Source organism: Hyperoodon ampullatus, assembly GCF_949752795.1.
Source record: "Hyperoodon ampullatus genome assembly, chromosome: 12".
NCBI lineage: Eukaryota > Metazoa > Chordata > Mammalia > Artiodactyla > Ziphiidae > Hyperoodon > Hyperoodon ampullatus.
In genome coordinates this window covers 50,042,118-50,055,711 of record NC_136925.1, presented here as the reverse complement: position 1 = coordinate 50,055,711, position 13,594 = coordinate 50,042,118, and the positions used below count along the sequence as shown (strand labels likewise).

Genomic DNA, 13,594 nt, shown 5'->3' with positions numbered 1-13,594 from the left:
AGGTAACAGATAACATGCCTGATCCTAAAATCAAGGGGAAATTGAGTTACTACTATGCAGTGCAGGGAAAGTATAGTATGTCTGGGGTGTAGATTTCCTGAGATGACTCCTTTTACCTCCAAGGAGATTTTAAAAAAAAGAAATAGTCCAATACAAGCAGGACTGCATAGGGCATAAAACCTTTGGGAATGAATACTAGTTAACATTATAGCTCAATATTTAAGTTACTTTATATCAAAGAGGAAATGTGATTCAGTTAGAAGAGAAATGAAAATCATTGCAAGATAAAGGATTTTGTATCTTTATGGGGGGATGGTAGTGTGTTTCCAGTTGTATAAAGGATAGTTGTTTTATGTTAGGTGGAAGTAAGTTTCTCCTATTGTCTTTACTTGGAAGTTAAGTGTGGTTTAAAAAGGTGTATTTGGATGGCAAGTTAACCAAGGTTAAACTATGGTGGATTCGTATTATGCCCTTTTAATTAAGCTGAAACTTCAGTACTTAGAACTCCCTTCCCTGCATAGTTCATAGTTAATATGGGCCACAAGGAACATCTTGCACAAGATTTGGAAGGTGGAAATGAAAGAGCAAACATATTCCTCAAGCAGTTGGTGCAGGGAACAAGGCACTGCTGCATCTCACACACATCACCGCTTATCTACTGATTTGCACCATTGGCAGGAGGCTGCATGGGCGGGACCTCAACATTTCCAGCTCCTGCTGGATCTTCTGATTCAGCTTCTCTCACTTCTGAGCCAAGTGCATGTTTAGCTCCCAGGAGAAGGGCTTTGGTTTCTCTTGCAAGATGGTCCCCTCCTAGAAGCTGGAAGTTTGGAGGCCAAGAGACACTGACAGGAGTTCCCGTCCTTGTGGTTTCTGGCTTAGCTTCACAAGCTCTGGCTTTTCCTTGCTTTTCCCACTTCACGTTCATACACCCCTCCTGACTGCTTGCCATATGAACTTCAGACTCCAGTGCCAGACACAGAAACAACAGCTCCCACAATTATATTATAAGATCAAATCTCTACAATAAATCTTTTATTTTATATGTTTAATTTCCTAGTGTCCCAGCTTCTCTGATTGATACTCCTGAATGCCAAAAGCCTGGTTGCCAGATAATCAGAGTGTTTCCTCATATGTACAGCACTCTGAAAGGCTTTAGAAAAGATGGGAGAGATTTTTTTCTTTTTTTTTGGCCGCCCTGCACAGCTTGTGGGATCTCAGTTCCCCAACCAGGGATTGAACCCTGGGCCATGGCAGTGATACCAGGGGGCAAAGTGGGGGAGGCATAAATTGGGAGATTGGGATTGACATATACACACTACTATATATAAAATAGATAACTAATAAGGACCTACTGTACAGCACAGGGAAATTTGCTCAATATTCTGTAATGGCCTATATGGGAAAAGAATCTAAAAAAGAGTGGATATATGTATATGTGCAACGGATTCACTTTGCTGTATAGCAGAAAGTAACACAACATTGTAAATCAACTACTGTATACTCTAATAAAAAAAAGTTCATCATTCCTAAAAAATATGGATAATTAGTTCATCTATATACTTTTATTCTGGTATTATCCTTTGGTTATTTTATTAATATGCTTTAAATATCTACCTAAAATCTACATTTCTTAAAGGCCGGAAATGTATTTTATTCTTTAAAAAAATCCACTAAGATAAATAAATATTTGGGTACATAATAAAAAAAAGAAAAACAAAGAAAAGATGGGGTAAATGGGAGACAAGGTCCTTGGTTTCAAAGATTCGAGAAATTAAAGACAAACTTTTCACAATGATTCCTGATTTTGAACTATGTCAAATAACAATAGTCTCTTGCAGTAATTTTAATGCCATTTTCTTAGTTGAAGGAGGTGGGCTGGATCTGCAAGTGACCCAAGAATATGCCCAGGAAATTACTTTTAAAAAAATAGTCACCACCTGGGACTTCCCTGGTGGTCCAGTAGTTAAGACTCTGTGCTTCCACTGCAGGGGGCATGGGGCACAGGTTCAATCCCTGGTCAGAGAACTAAGATCCTGCATGCCACGTGGGCAAAAAAAATAAAATAAAATAAAATAATATTCACCAGCTGAGATTGCATTGTCATTATATGCATTTTCTTTTTAAAAATTAAGTGCAGAAAAATAAAATCAAGCAGTTTTAGGAAGCTAGAAGTTTGATTTACAATGATGGAACACTTTCACCCCATAATATACCTTTAAGCCTATTCCAGAAAAGGAACACTTAAGAGTAATCAAAGATTGGTTGAAAATTAAACCTCAAGCTCTGTTCAGGCTAATAAAGACAAGATGGCAAGAATTAGGCAACAGTTCTACAGGAAGGAGAGTATTTCTCCACTGAAAGATGGATCTCCGTGTCTGGGATGCCAGGCTTATTTTCACATGTGGTTGGACAACACTTCCCAAACTGTCTCAGCATACACTATTGACTGTCATGGTGGTTATGTTTCATCCAAAGAAAACTGCATCAAAGACCATCTGTCTTATTTGATAATTCTGCATGTCTTTTAGCAAATTGTCATTTTTATTTCTTAAAAGAAAAATCCAAGTGAATTCTGTGTACAAGCTCATCATCTGGTGTACAGATCTGCTAAACCTGAATTTAACTAAAATTTAGCATGTATTTCCTTTAATATAATGTGAATCTGCACCAAAAATAAAGGTAGATCAACAGACCAATTCAAATTTTTCACTGAAAGCAAAGACTTAAATGTTTTAGATGACTGTAAAATCATCATAATGGTGCAAAGTACCACAAGTTTTAGTTCTTGAAGGCAAAAGCAAAATTGATAAAGATTTACCCCTCATATTTTTATTTTTCTTCTTTCTAGGAATGAAATTTTATACTCAGTAGGTTTTATATTTCTGGTTATTACAATCAATTTCTCTCTACTTTCAAGGCTTATTTGAATAACTTGAAGTTATCCAAAGATGCTGTTTCCATGTGTGCACAATGACGGTCATGGTTACTGATACTTCTGCCACAGGTTCTATATGTCAAAATTATGGTATGACTGGCAGCTCACAGTGAAATACAAATTCCCTGCTGTTCCAGAGGCCATTCTTCTAAGGAACATGCATTACTATCAAGGAGGTTGTCTTAGTCTATTCTGACTGCTGTAACAGAATACCACAGACTATCCTTTCCTCAGCTGCCGCTAAGGCTCTCTGTTCCTCCGAGGAAGGTAAGGCCACTTTGGGGTGAGGCCCTCACTTCATCTGGCGACTAGCACCACGCCCAGCAGCCCTTGCCCAGCTCTCGCCCGCACGATGGCCTCCGTCTCCGAGCTCACCTGCGTCTACTTGGCCCTCATCCTGCATGACGATGAGGTGACAGTCACAGAGGATAAGATCAATGCCCTCATTAAAGCATCTGGTATAAATGCTGAACCTTTCTGGGCAGGCTTGTTTGCAAAGGCTCTGGCCAAGGTCAACATCGGGAGCCTCATCTGCAATATCGGGACTGGTGGACCTGCCCCAGTGGCTGTTGCTGCACCAGCAAGAGGTCCTGCCCCCTTCACCACTGCTGCCCCAGCTAAAAATGATAAGGAGAGATCCATATGTGAAATGTGAAGTTTTAAAACCACCTTTTGGAAAAGAGAAAAACGAATTGAAAGAAGTCAAAATATTTATGCAGCAAAACAACTTGGTATGTTGCTACAAATTCAAATAAAATGTGTCAAATCCTTAAAAAAAAAAAAAGAAAAGAGAAAAGAATACCATAGACTGGGTGGCTTATAAACAATAGAAATTTATTTCTCATAGTTCTGGAGGCTGAGAAGTCCACGACCCAGTCACCAATAGATTCAGTGTCTGGCGAGAACTCGCCTCCTTGTTCATAGACAGCTGCGTTATTGCTGTGTTCTCACATGACAGAAATAGGGGAAGGGAGCTCTCTAGGGTATCTTGTCTACGGGCCCTTATCCCATTAATGAGGGCACAACCTTCATTACCTAATCACCTCCCAGTAGCCCCACCTCTTAATGCCATCACACTCAGGGTTAGACTTCAACATGTGAATTTGGGGGGCATGTAAACTAACCTGTGCTATAGAGCACAGGTAGATGAAAAGAAGAAGCTGGAGTTACATTGTGCCTGAGGCCCAGGAAAGAGAAAGGAAAGTTTAATGTCATAGACTTCAACTTACCTCTTGTTTTTCCCAGCTGAAGGTCATGATCACATATCACAGTCCAGCTTCCCAATAACACTCTCCCACTAAGTATATAAACATTATGTGAGTCTATTCCTGGAAATACTCAGAGGAATACACTTCTCAATCTCCCACACATTCAATTACTTTCTGATTGTTTATGAGAAGCTTTTTCCAAACCAAGAGTTCCCACATGTTCCCTATAAGACTTTTCTCTGTTCAGCAAGAACTTAAAAAGTATAGGCTCCCTAAATAAAGTCTTAAATAAGGTGATTCTTCCTGTGTTCGGTATTCTTGTGTCATTATTGTAACTATATAGCAAATTTGAGTTTATAAATTACTTGTATGTATGTTATCTTCTTTGGTATTTTCAAGGATCCTTTAGTCAAAGTAGATTTATATTTTCCCTATTTCTAAATGCAAAAACAAACTAGCTATAGCTAAAGTCACAATTGAAACATAGCCAGATGCTCTAATTCCTATTCCAGTGTTCTTCCTGATACCATGCTGCTTTTAACAGGAGGATCCTCTTAAACTATCTTCCATAAATGACAATCAAACTGAAGTTTTCACAGGCACAAGACAGATACTGACCACAGTGCGAATCTGCAGCACTAGGAAAATTTTCACAACCTATTCAAACTCAGGACCTCTAAACATTTCACAAATAGTAAATTCAGAAGACTCCTCTGAGACAGGAATTTCACCTAATTTCTATCTTGTGGGAAAAAAATAAGCCAAAGCATAAAATGGTGTAATAAGTTCCAGGAAATCAAATAGTAAAGAAATAAACCCAATAATTCTTCACCCAGGACTGACACTAGTTCAGGGTTAATCAATATATTGTCTGGGGGGCTTCCCTGGTGGCGCAGTAGTTGAGAGTCCGCCTGCCGATGCAGGTGACGCGGTTCGTGCCCCAGTCCGGGAAGATCCCACATGCCACAGAGCGGCTGGGCCCGTGAGCCATGGCCGCTGAGCCTGCGCATCTGGAGCCTGTGCTCTACAACAGGAGAGGCCACAACAGTGAGAGGCCCGCGTAACGCCAAAAAAAATATATATATATATATATATTGTCTGCGAGGGACTTCCCTGGTGGTCCAGTGGTTAAGACCCCATGCTTCCACTGCAGGGGGCACAGGTACCATCTCTGGTTGGGGAACTAAGATCCTGCAAGCTGCATGGTGCAGCAAAAAAAAAAAAAAAAGATACTGTCTGTGAGCTACCTGTATCAGAAATACCTGGGATGTGTGCGAAGATAACCAGCTCCTGGGCCCCAACACAGATCTATTGAATCAGCATAGGGGCCTTGGAATCTGCATGTTGACACACTTCTCAGGCTATTCGTACGAAACTACTGTTTGAGAATCACTTCACCAACAAAGTTTTGTTCCCATGAGACAAAAAAAAAAGCTCTAAAGTAAGACTATGAGAGATTCAGAGATCTGTCCAGAAATCCATTCACTATTAGGATGCAATGTGAACCATACATACCTAAAGTGAGGTCAATGAGAAACAAAGGAGTTAGTTTATGTCACTGAATAAGTGTGTTCACATGATACCATCTGATTTAGTAGTATATTGCTTTATTCATCTATGCAAATAATACTTGAGTGTTCATGAAATGTGACGATTAACTCAATGACAGTAATAAATATGTTGATATAAGCAACTAGAGGGTAATGAAAGAAAGGATTATAGGAAAAGACTCATCAATATCATTTCCCATCCTTGAGAATGATGTTGTGTGCATTGCAATTAAAAGCAGTTACTCAAGCAGAGAAATAATAATACTAGCTCTCAAAACTGGCAGCAGTTTGAATAACTCAGCATATTTTATGATAAACAGGTCATACTGTCTACAAAGCTCTTACTTGGATTGGGAATCCTCCGGCAGCAGGAGCCGTCTCAACCTGCCTGGTTCTGTACATCTTTGTCCCGATGATTAGATAATTAGCAAGAATATTGCTACCGTGTGAGAACTACAGTTTCACCAGCTGATCTTAGCAGAGAAAAACATATATTATTACCTCTCTTTTGATAGTGGCTGTGATTAACCTTAATAAAATATATGGCTAGTAATTTCAACAGCACATGAATCCCTGAAATTATTTCTTGCTAGGAATAAAAGGATTTTAGATTAAGAGCTCTTAATTTAAACTTGTAATTTGGGTTTAAACTATTCATTATAAAAATCAAGCCAAAGCTGAGAGAAATTATCAAGGGCCTAGGGAAAACAGATCCCTCTTTCATGATCAAACTCTTTTTTTTTTTTCCCCTCAAGTGAAAAACCAAGTGAGTTCCTACTCTTTCCCTTTTTACTTTCTACCTCTAGATCTAGGAAAACAAACACCTCTGTCTTGCCCCTGACAGTAATTTTGAAAAGCAGCTGTGTTTTGTGAGATATATTTTGAGCAGTCAGAAAGTACTTTTGGAAGTTGAATAATAATTCCTTTTGAAAAACTCAAAATTATTTTCCTTTTTTTTTTTCCCACTCTATGCCACTACATTAAATTGTGAAGAGTCAAGTTACTCTTTTAAAAGTGTCTGTGTTACCTGAACTCTATCTACGTTTCTTTTTACTGAACACCAAGGATCGAAGCTAGTAAACCCTTTCTCTATGGAACAAGTCCTCTGGTTTATTGTCCTCTCTAGAAGCCCAGCTGCTGCCACAGAAAGGAGAGGACACTGGATTTCGCTTTGGTTTACTAATCTGATGAGTTGACTTGCTACCCAAGGAATAGACATCTGTTATTCTAGCTGTTTATGTGAGGAGAAACTGTCACATGCTATTAGAATCTTCAGTTACAAAAGTGCTAGGAAGATCACCTCCTCTGCAGCAAGTCACTCTACATATCTGTCCTCTTCTGAAGCATGAGAGAACCTGTTAGGATACGATACAAATCCATGGGGGAGAGAGATCTTAGATCCCATAACCTGAATTCTTCTACAGTGTTGCATTGTGAAACACACAGTAATGAATGTGTTTCCTGTTAAACCAACCTTATCTTTTTCTTTTTATTACTTATATTTTATGGTAACATCATAAGCAACTCTAGAGAAAAAAAAAAGTTGCAGTGGATATAAGTGGAAGCTGGCATCAGCTCAGGTTTTTACAAAAGCACATGAACTACCTGCATAATCTGCTAAATCAAGAAAACCCTGTTGGTTGGGTATTTCAAACAAGGGCTTTAACAAAAAAAGCTCTGATATGCAGCTGCTTTTAGACAACAGCCATGAATCACTGATAGAAAAGCATGAGACATAGTCGGCAGGCTTAATTATATGTCATTACCCCAAATAATGGCAACATTTTAGGTATGAGTTAAACCTTTAGTGGTGGAGACTTGCATCATTCTGGAATGTTAGTCAATCCAATGATTTTAAAAATCCGTAGACAAAACATGCCGGGCTTGTCCATTTAGGAGGAGTTGCAAGTTTCTTTGTATTCACTTTTAGAGGCTTTTGGGGAGAAGAAAGAGTAATTCTTTTTTGAACGCAGAAGAAAAGCTTTTCTAAAGGTAGGAGACAATATTTATAATGAGAGAGAATAAAGATATCACCAGAAATGGCTCAGAGCCATGTAATCACAGCCTGGAATGAGAACTAAGGAGCCATTTAATCCAACCACCTGACTGCAGTCAGGACTTTCTCCAGGTATTTTTCTAAGGTAGGACTCAGTTCATTCCCCAATGTTAGGACCCCAGTTTCTCACCATCCCCTGCAGGATTTCTGCTTTGATGCCATGGCATAATGCACCTGTGAAGGAAAACTGGTCCAGCTCCGAGAAAGCTGGTGCCAAACTTCTCTTCCCTTTCTTCCCCAGCATAGTTCAATCACAAGAGGAAAAAAAAAAACCTAGTGCTAATGACTTGTAAAGATATTGACAACTTTAGAGAGTTGTTGATTGTGGAAACATATCTGGCTGCAAAACTCATGAGGGACCAGGTTCTACTCAGTCTTCACCAGAAATCACAAATGCGTAGCTTCACAAACTAGTCTTGACCCCAGGAAACACCTTTAGTTTGACCCACTTTGGGTTTTTATTTTAATTTTATTTTTTAATCTGAATTTCAAATAAAAATTCATATTTACACGCTTCACATTTCAGGTTTCAGTTTCCTGAACCAGCATTCCTTCAGGGCCCCAAACCCAGATGCTGAGTGATCTCCATCCAACTCTGTAAGATGGGGCAGGAGGTCTCCAGTTTGCCACCATCTTGGACCCAGCCCCACTTAGAGCATCGACATTACTCAGCAAACTTCAGTCATTTGTAAGTAATTTGTATGAGGACCGATGTATAGCATCTTAAGTAGATTTTTCTTGTATTTTAATCATTCATGTTTCTTGAAAAATAGATTTTACAATATCTCATAAATTTATTCCTGTTTTCTCACAGTCCTCAGACATAGAAAGTTCTCATCTGACATTACATAACTTTCTTCAGTAGACTTAGTATTTTCTGTCTCTTGAGATGTGGAAAATGACTACCCATTACCAAAATATTTCATTTTTCGTAAATCCAAAAAACTTTTATTGAGTCAGTTTTAAGTAAGGACACATCCTCTTCTGAGACCTGCTATTTTCTCAACATAAGCCAGGCTAATCCCTTGCTGTGGGAAAAGAGCCAATGAGGAATTGAAAGAATTTAGGAACATCAAGAGTAACCCACTTTCCTCCTCGACCACCGCCAGGCCTCCCTAGCCTGTCCCATACCTCCCAGGTCTGGTATAAAAAGAGAAAACATATGGACAGAACTATAACTTCATCATCACGGAGACACATTGAATGTCTCCCTAAAGCTAAAATGAAACTGCTTTCCTCGCCCCCAGCTCCCACTTTTCTGTCATTGGGGAAAATACGGAACATGGAATCCTTAAGTCATTCTGTCTAAATGGGATACATCTGGACTCAGCACAGAATTGTTTCATTATATTTATATTATAATAACGTTGAAATTGGCAGGGAGGAAGGGACAGGGCAATAGATGAGCTGTCCTCAGGTCTCTTTAGTCATGTGAACCAAAGGGTAGCTTTCTCTCCTCCAGCTGAAACAGTGTTGTTATTTTAGCCTTTTCTCCCTGGACTATTTCTTTCCTTTTTTTTTTTTTTTTTTTTTTTTGGTTTGACATCTTTATTAGAGTATAACTGCTTCACAATGTTGTGCTAGTTTCTGCTTATAACAAAGTGAATCAGCTATACATATACATACATCCCTATATCCCCTCCATCTTGTGTCTCCCTCCCACCCTCTCTATCCCACCCCTCTATGTGGTCACAAAGCCCCGAGCTGATCTCCCTGTGCTATGCGGCTGCTTCCCACTAGCTATCTATTTTACATTTGGTAGTGTATGTATGTCCATGCCACGCTCTCACTTTGTCCCAGCTTACCCTTCCCCCTCCCCATGTCCTCAAGTTCATTCTCTATGTCTGCGTCTTTATTCCTCTCCTGCCCTTAGTTTCATCAGAACCATTTTTTTTTAGATTCCATATATATGTGTTAGCATATTGTATTTGTTTTTCTCTTTCTGACTTACTTCACTCTGTATGACAGACTCTAGGTCCATCCAACTCACTACAAATAACTCAATTTCATTTCTTTTTATGGTCGAGTAATATTCCATTGTATATATGTGCCACATCTTCTTTATCCATTCATCTGTCGATGGACACTTAGGTTGCTTCCATGTCCTGGCTATTGTAAATAGTGCTGCAATGAACATTGTGGTACATGACTCTTTTTGAATTGTGGTTTTCTCAGGGTATATGCCCAGTAGTGGGTTTGCTGGGTCACATGGTAGTTCTATTTGTAGTTTTTTAAGGAACCTCCATACTGTTCTCCATAGTAGCTGTATCAATTTACATTCCCACCAACAGTGCAAGAGGGTTCCCTTTTCTCTACACCCTCTCCAGCATTTATTGTTTGCAGATTTTTTGATGATGGCCATTCTGACCGGTGTGAGGTGATACGTCATTGTGGTTTTGATTTGCAGCTCATGCAGCTCAATATCAAAAAAAAAAACAACCCAATCCAAAAATGGGTGGAAAACCTAAATAGACATTTCTCCAAAGAAGATATACAGATTGCCAACAAACACATGAAATGATGTTCAACATCGCTAATCATTAGAGGAATGCAAATCCCTGGACTATTTCTTGCCTTTGATTATTCTTATTGGGTTTCTCCAGTCACTCACAACTCTCACACTGTACCAGTTTTCCTAATGACTAGCATAAACTTCCTCTGCACCCTTCTAAAAAGGTTTCTTTTCTCTGTTGCAATTATATTAAAGAGAACTGTTTTTTTTATAATATACATGTTCATATATTTTAAAATTACACATACTCATTCATTCATTTCCATATATTTTTAAATTACATATATTCATTCATGTACTAGTCCTTTCTCCAGTACAAATAACTGCAATATATATAAGTATTTCTGACGAAACAGATTTTCTCATATTTGAATGTACCTATATTTGTTTTCTCTTTACATCTCATTCGAGTTCTCTAAATCTCACTTAAGCTGTTAAACTCAAAACTGGGCTATAATAAATGTATAATAAAGGCCTTACCTACACTGAATACAGCTGCCCCTCAGTATCCACAGGGGGTTGGTTTCAGGACTCCTGCAGATAGTGAAACCCAAAATGGCTTTTGGATTTTCATAATATAAAATTCCCTTCCTTCTGCCTTGAACATGTAATATTGATTATTATGTCTTAATTACTTGTGCATCTATAAGCTGTCAGTTTGCCTTATATCCCCACCAACTCCTTTTATTAATGTTTGTATGTGTGATTGCTATATTGTGATATAGTTATCTATTTATAGTTTTTGTCCTCACCTCCACTTCCACCTCCCATTAGATTGAGCTCCCACAAAGGGTGAAGTATATGTCATATTGATTTGGTATCTCTATTCACAAGTACAATGCTTGGCAAGAGAAAATGTAGTATAGATAATACAATAAATGGTTAACTGATCTTGTTGGGCTAGGACCTTAGAATTTGACAGAATTGCATCAGATCTATAGTTGTTTGTGCAAAACAAACAACAAAAAAGCACTTATAAAGCAATTTTTTTTTTTTTTTGGCCACACCACGTGGCATGTGAGATCTTAGTTCCCCGACCAGGGATTGAACCCATGCCCCTACGGTGAAAGTGTGGAGTCTTAACCACTGGACCTCCGGGGAGGTACCAAAACAATTCTTCTAAAATAGCAGATATAGATAAATAGATAGGTAGATAGATAGATAGATAGATAAATTATGATATAAATAGGGTAAATTTTGAAAGGACATAAAAATCAAGACACTAGATTTAGTTCCATCTACAATTAGGTTTGTCTAACTCATTAGTTCTTGAGAATTGTTTTCATCCTAAGATACTACCTATGTCTCCCTTTTATTTACCTACAAGAAGAAAAACATAAATGTAATAAGAAAAATTGAGAGTGAAGAGGGACAATAAAGAGAAAAAAAGGAAATCAGGCTGATAATAAGGTCTACAATTCCATTAAGTGTTGGAAAGTGTTTTCATGAGACACCACACATGTGAAAGGCATTTATAATTTTATTTGGGGAGACAGCTATGCAAACAAAAACTGTGAGCATGCCAAGTCTACAGTATTAGTAGACTAAAGCAATCTCCTGAACCAGGATTTTGCTTACACTGCCTAAAATAATCCTCTAGCCTTCTTGGCTTATTGATAACTGTGCCTTGAAGAGTCAACTGCAAATATTCATCAGAGCCTTTTTTTCTTTTTCTTTCATGAAGGAAAACAATTACTTTGTAGAGATACGTTGTGTTGTTGCAAACTCATACCATTTATTGTTTATTGCTTTGTTTTAAGTGATTGCAAATTAATACACCTTTGTACTACAAGTTTAATCTACTCTGCTAAAATATAATCTTACAAGATAGATACCTCAAAAGGTGATTCTTTACAAGAATGTTGACCACATTATTTCTCCAAATAGGGGAGCTTTTTGGAAATATTTAAATTGTGATTTTACTTATAAAATGGAAGATTTATTGCACAGTTTTCAAAAACACACATGTGTGTAGTAAATTTGGCTTTTTTGTCCCTTTATTTTATCACAGATTAAAGGGCTTGGCAATTTCTAATAAATTCTGAGAGACTGACCTCTATTTTATGACAAGCTTGCAGAGAGCACCAAAAAATTGATTGGACTTCTAAAACTTACTTATTTTCATATGCTACAATCCCTTTAAATGGAAATATTTACTTTCCTAGACTGGGACTGAAGAGCACTGCTTTTTTTTTTTTTTTTTTTTTTTTGTAAGATGTTTAATCAGGTGGAGACAATCTAAATCAGATGTATGTTAAACTACAAAATACACTAGGTGGCATTGGAAATAGACCATAGAAGCTGTCTGCTCATAAAATGGTTCTTATATACTCAGGGATGTTAAATCAACTTTAGAACAAAGACATGTAAAGTGATCGCTCTTTTGTGTTGAGGTTCTCTTTTATTAATTTCCAGATTTATGTAACGACTGTTAGATATAAATGTCCAATGAAGCTAACAATAAAATAATAACGTTTGAATAAAGAACTAATTCTTAGTAGACCCTTGGCACCTCACCGCATCTCCCCAAACATACCTTTATGAAATCTCCCATTCATAAGCATCAGGGTGTTAACGGCAAGCCGTTACAAACGATATTATGGGATTCAGGTTGGGCAGTGAAGAGGGGACTTTCAAAGAATAGGTGCTGCTCTGACTCCAACGTTTTAGAAATACTTGCAAAAGATGAGATAAACATAGATATTCTTTAGGTTTCAAGGGGCCACTGAATGTACTTTGATTTTTTTTTAACTTAGGTATGACAATGTAATAATAGTACCCTGTCCTAAAGAGTTTACTTCTCATCTCAATCTGATGAATATGACCAACAGAGGGGGCGGGTGGGGTAGGGAGAGAGGCATTAAATCACCTTAGAATGAATAATTTAAAGGTACTTTAGATATACTCCAGAAATTTCATCTGAGGTCTTGCCCACTGCAAGCTGTGCTTTATAAAATATTCCTTCGTATCTGCCAAAACCTTAGAATAACCCTTGTAGAAACCATAAATATGGTGCAGGTAAACAGTGGCCATCTTACATAATGAGGTGTCCTTGCCAAATGGGAGCAGAAGACAAGATGCCTGCCTCCCACTAAGCAACATATTCCAGGCCTCGCAAGCCTGAAATACCATCATTCAGGGAGCGGCTGGCTCCCGGCAGAAGCGAAGGTTCCTGCTGGGCTACCGCAGGGGAGAGCATTGCAGCCCTTCACGGCAAAGGGATAGCCATCTATCTTGCTGCCTTGTGCTCATATCATCTATTAGCATGTGCTAGCATGAGGGGCAAGGAGTCTGCCATCATTTCCATGCTTATCGTAGCGCATCACATCT

At 38.3% G+C, this 13,594-nt stretch overlaps 1 protein-coding gene across 1 annotated transcript; it reads left to right on the top strand.

The window, feature by feature from the left end:
* Positions 1 to 3,290: 3,290 nt before the first annotated feature.
* LOC307061628 (large ribosomal subunit protein P1-like) lies at positions 3,291 to 3,593 on the top strand (the record flags this gene model as incomplete). Its single annotated transcript, XM_079716825.1, has 1 exon — positions 3,291 to 3,593. One exon carries the CDS (start codon positions 3,291 to 3,293, stop codon positions 3,591 to 3,593), a length of 303 nt encoding a protein of 100 aa, XP_079572951.1.
* Positions 3,594 to 13,594: the final 10,001 nt, after the last annotated feature.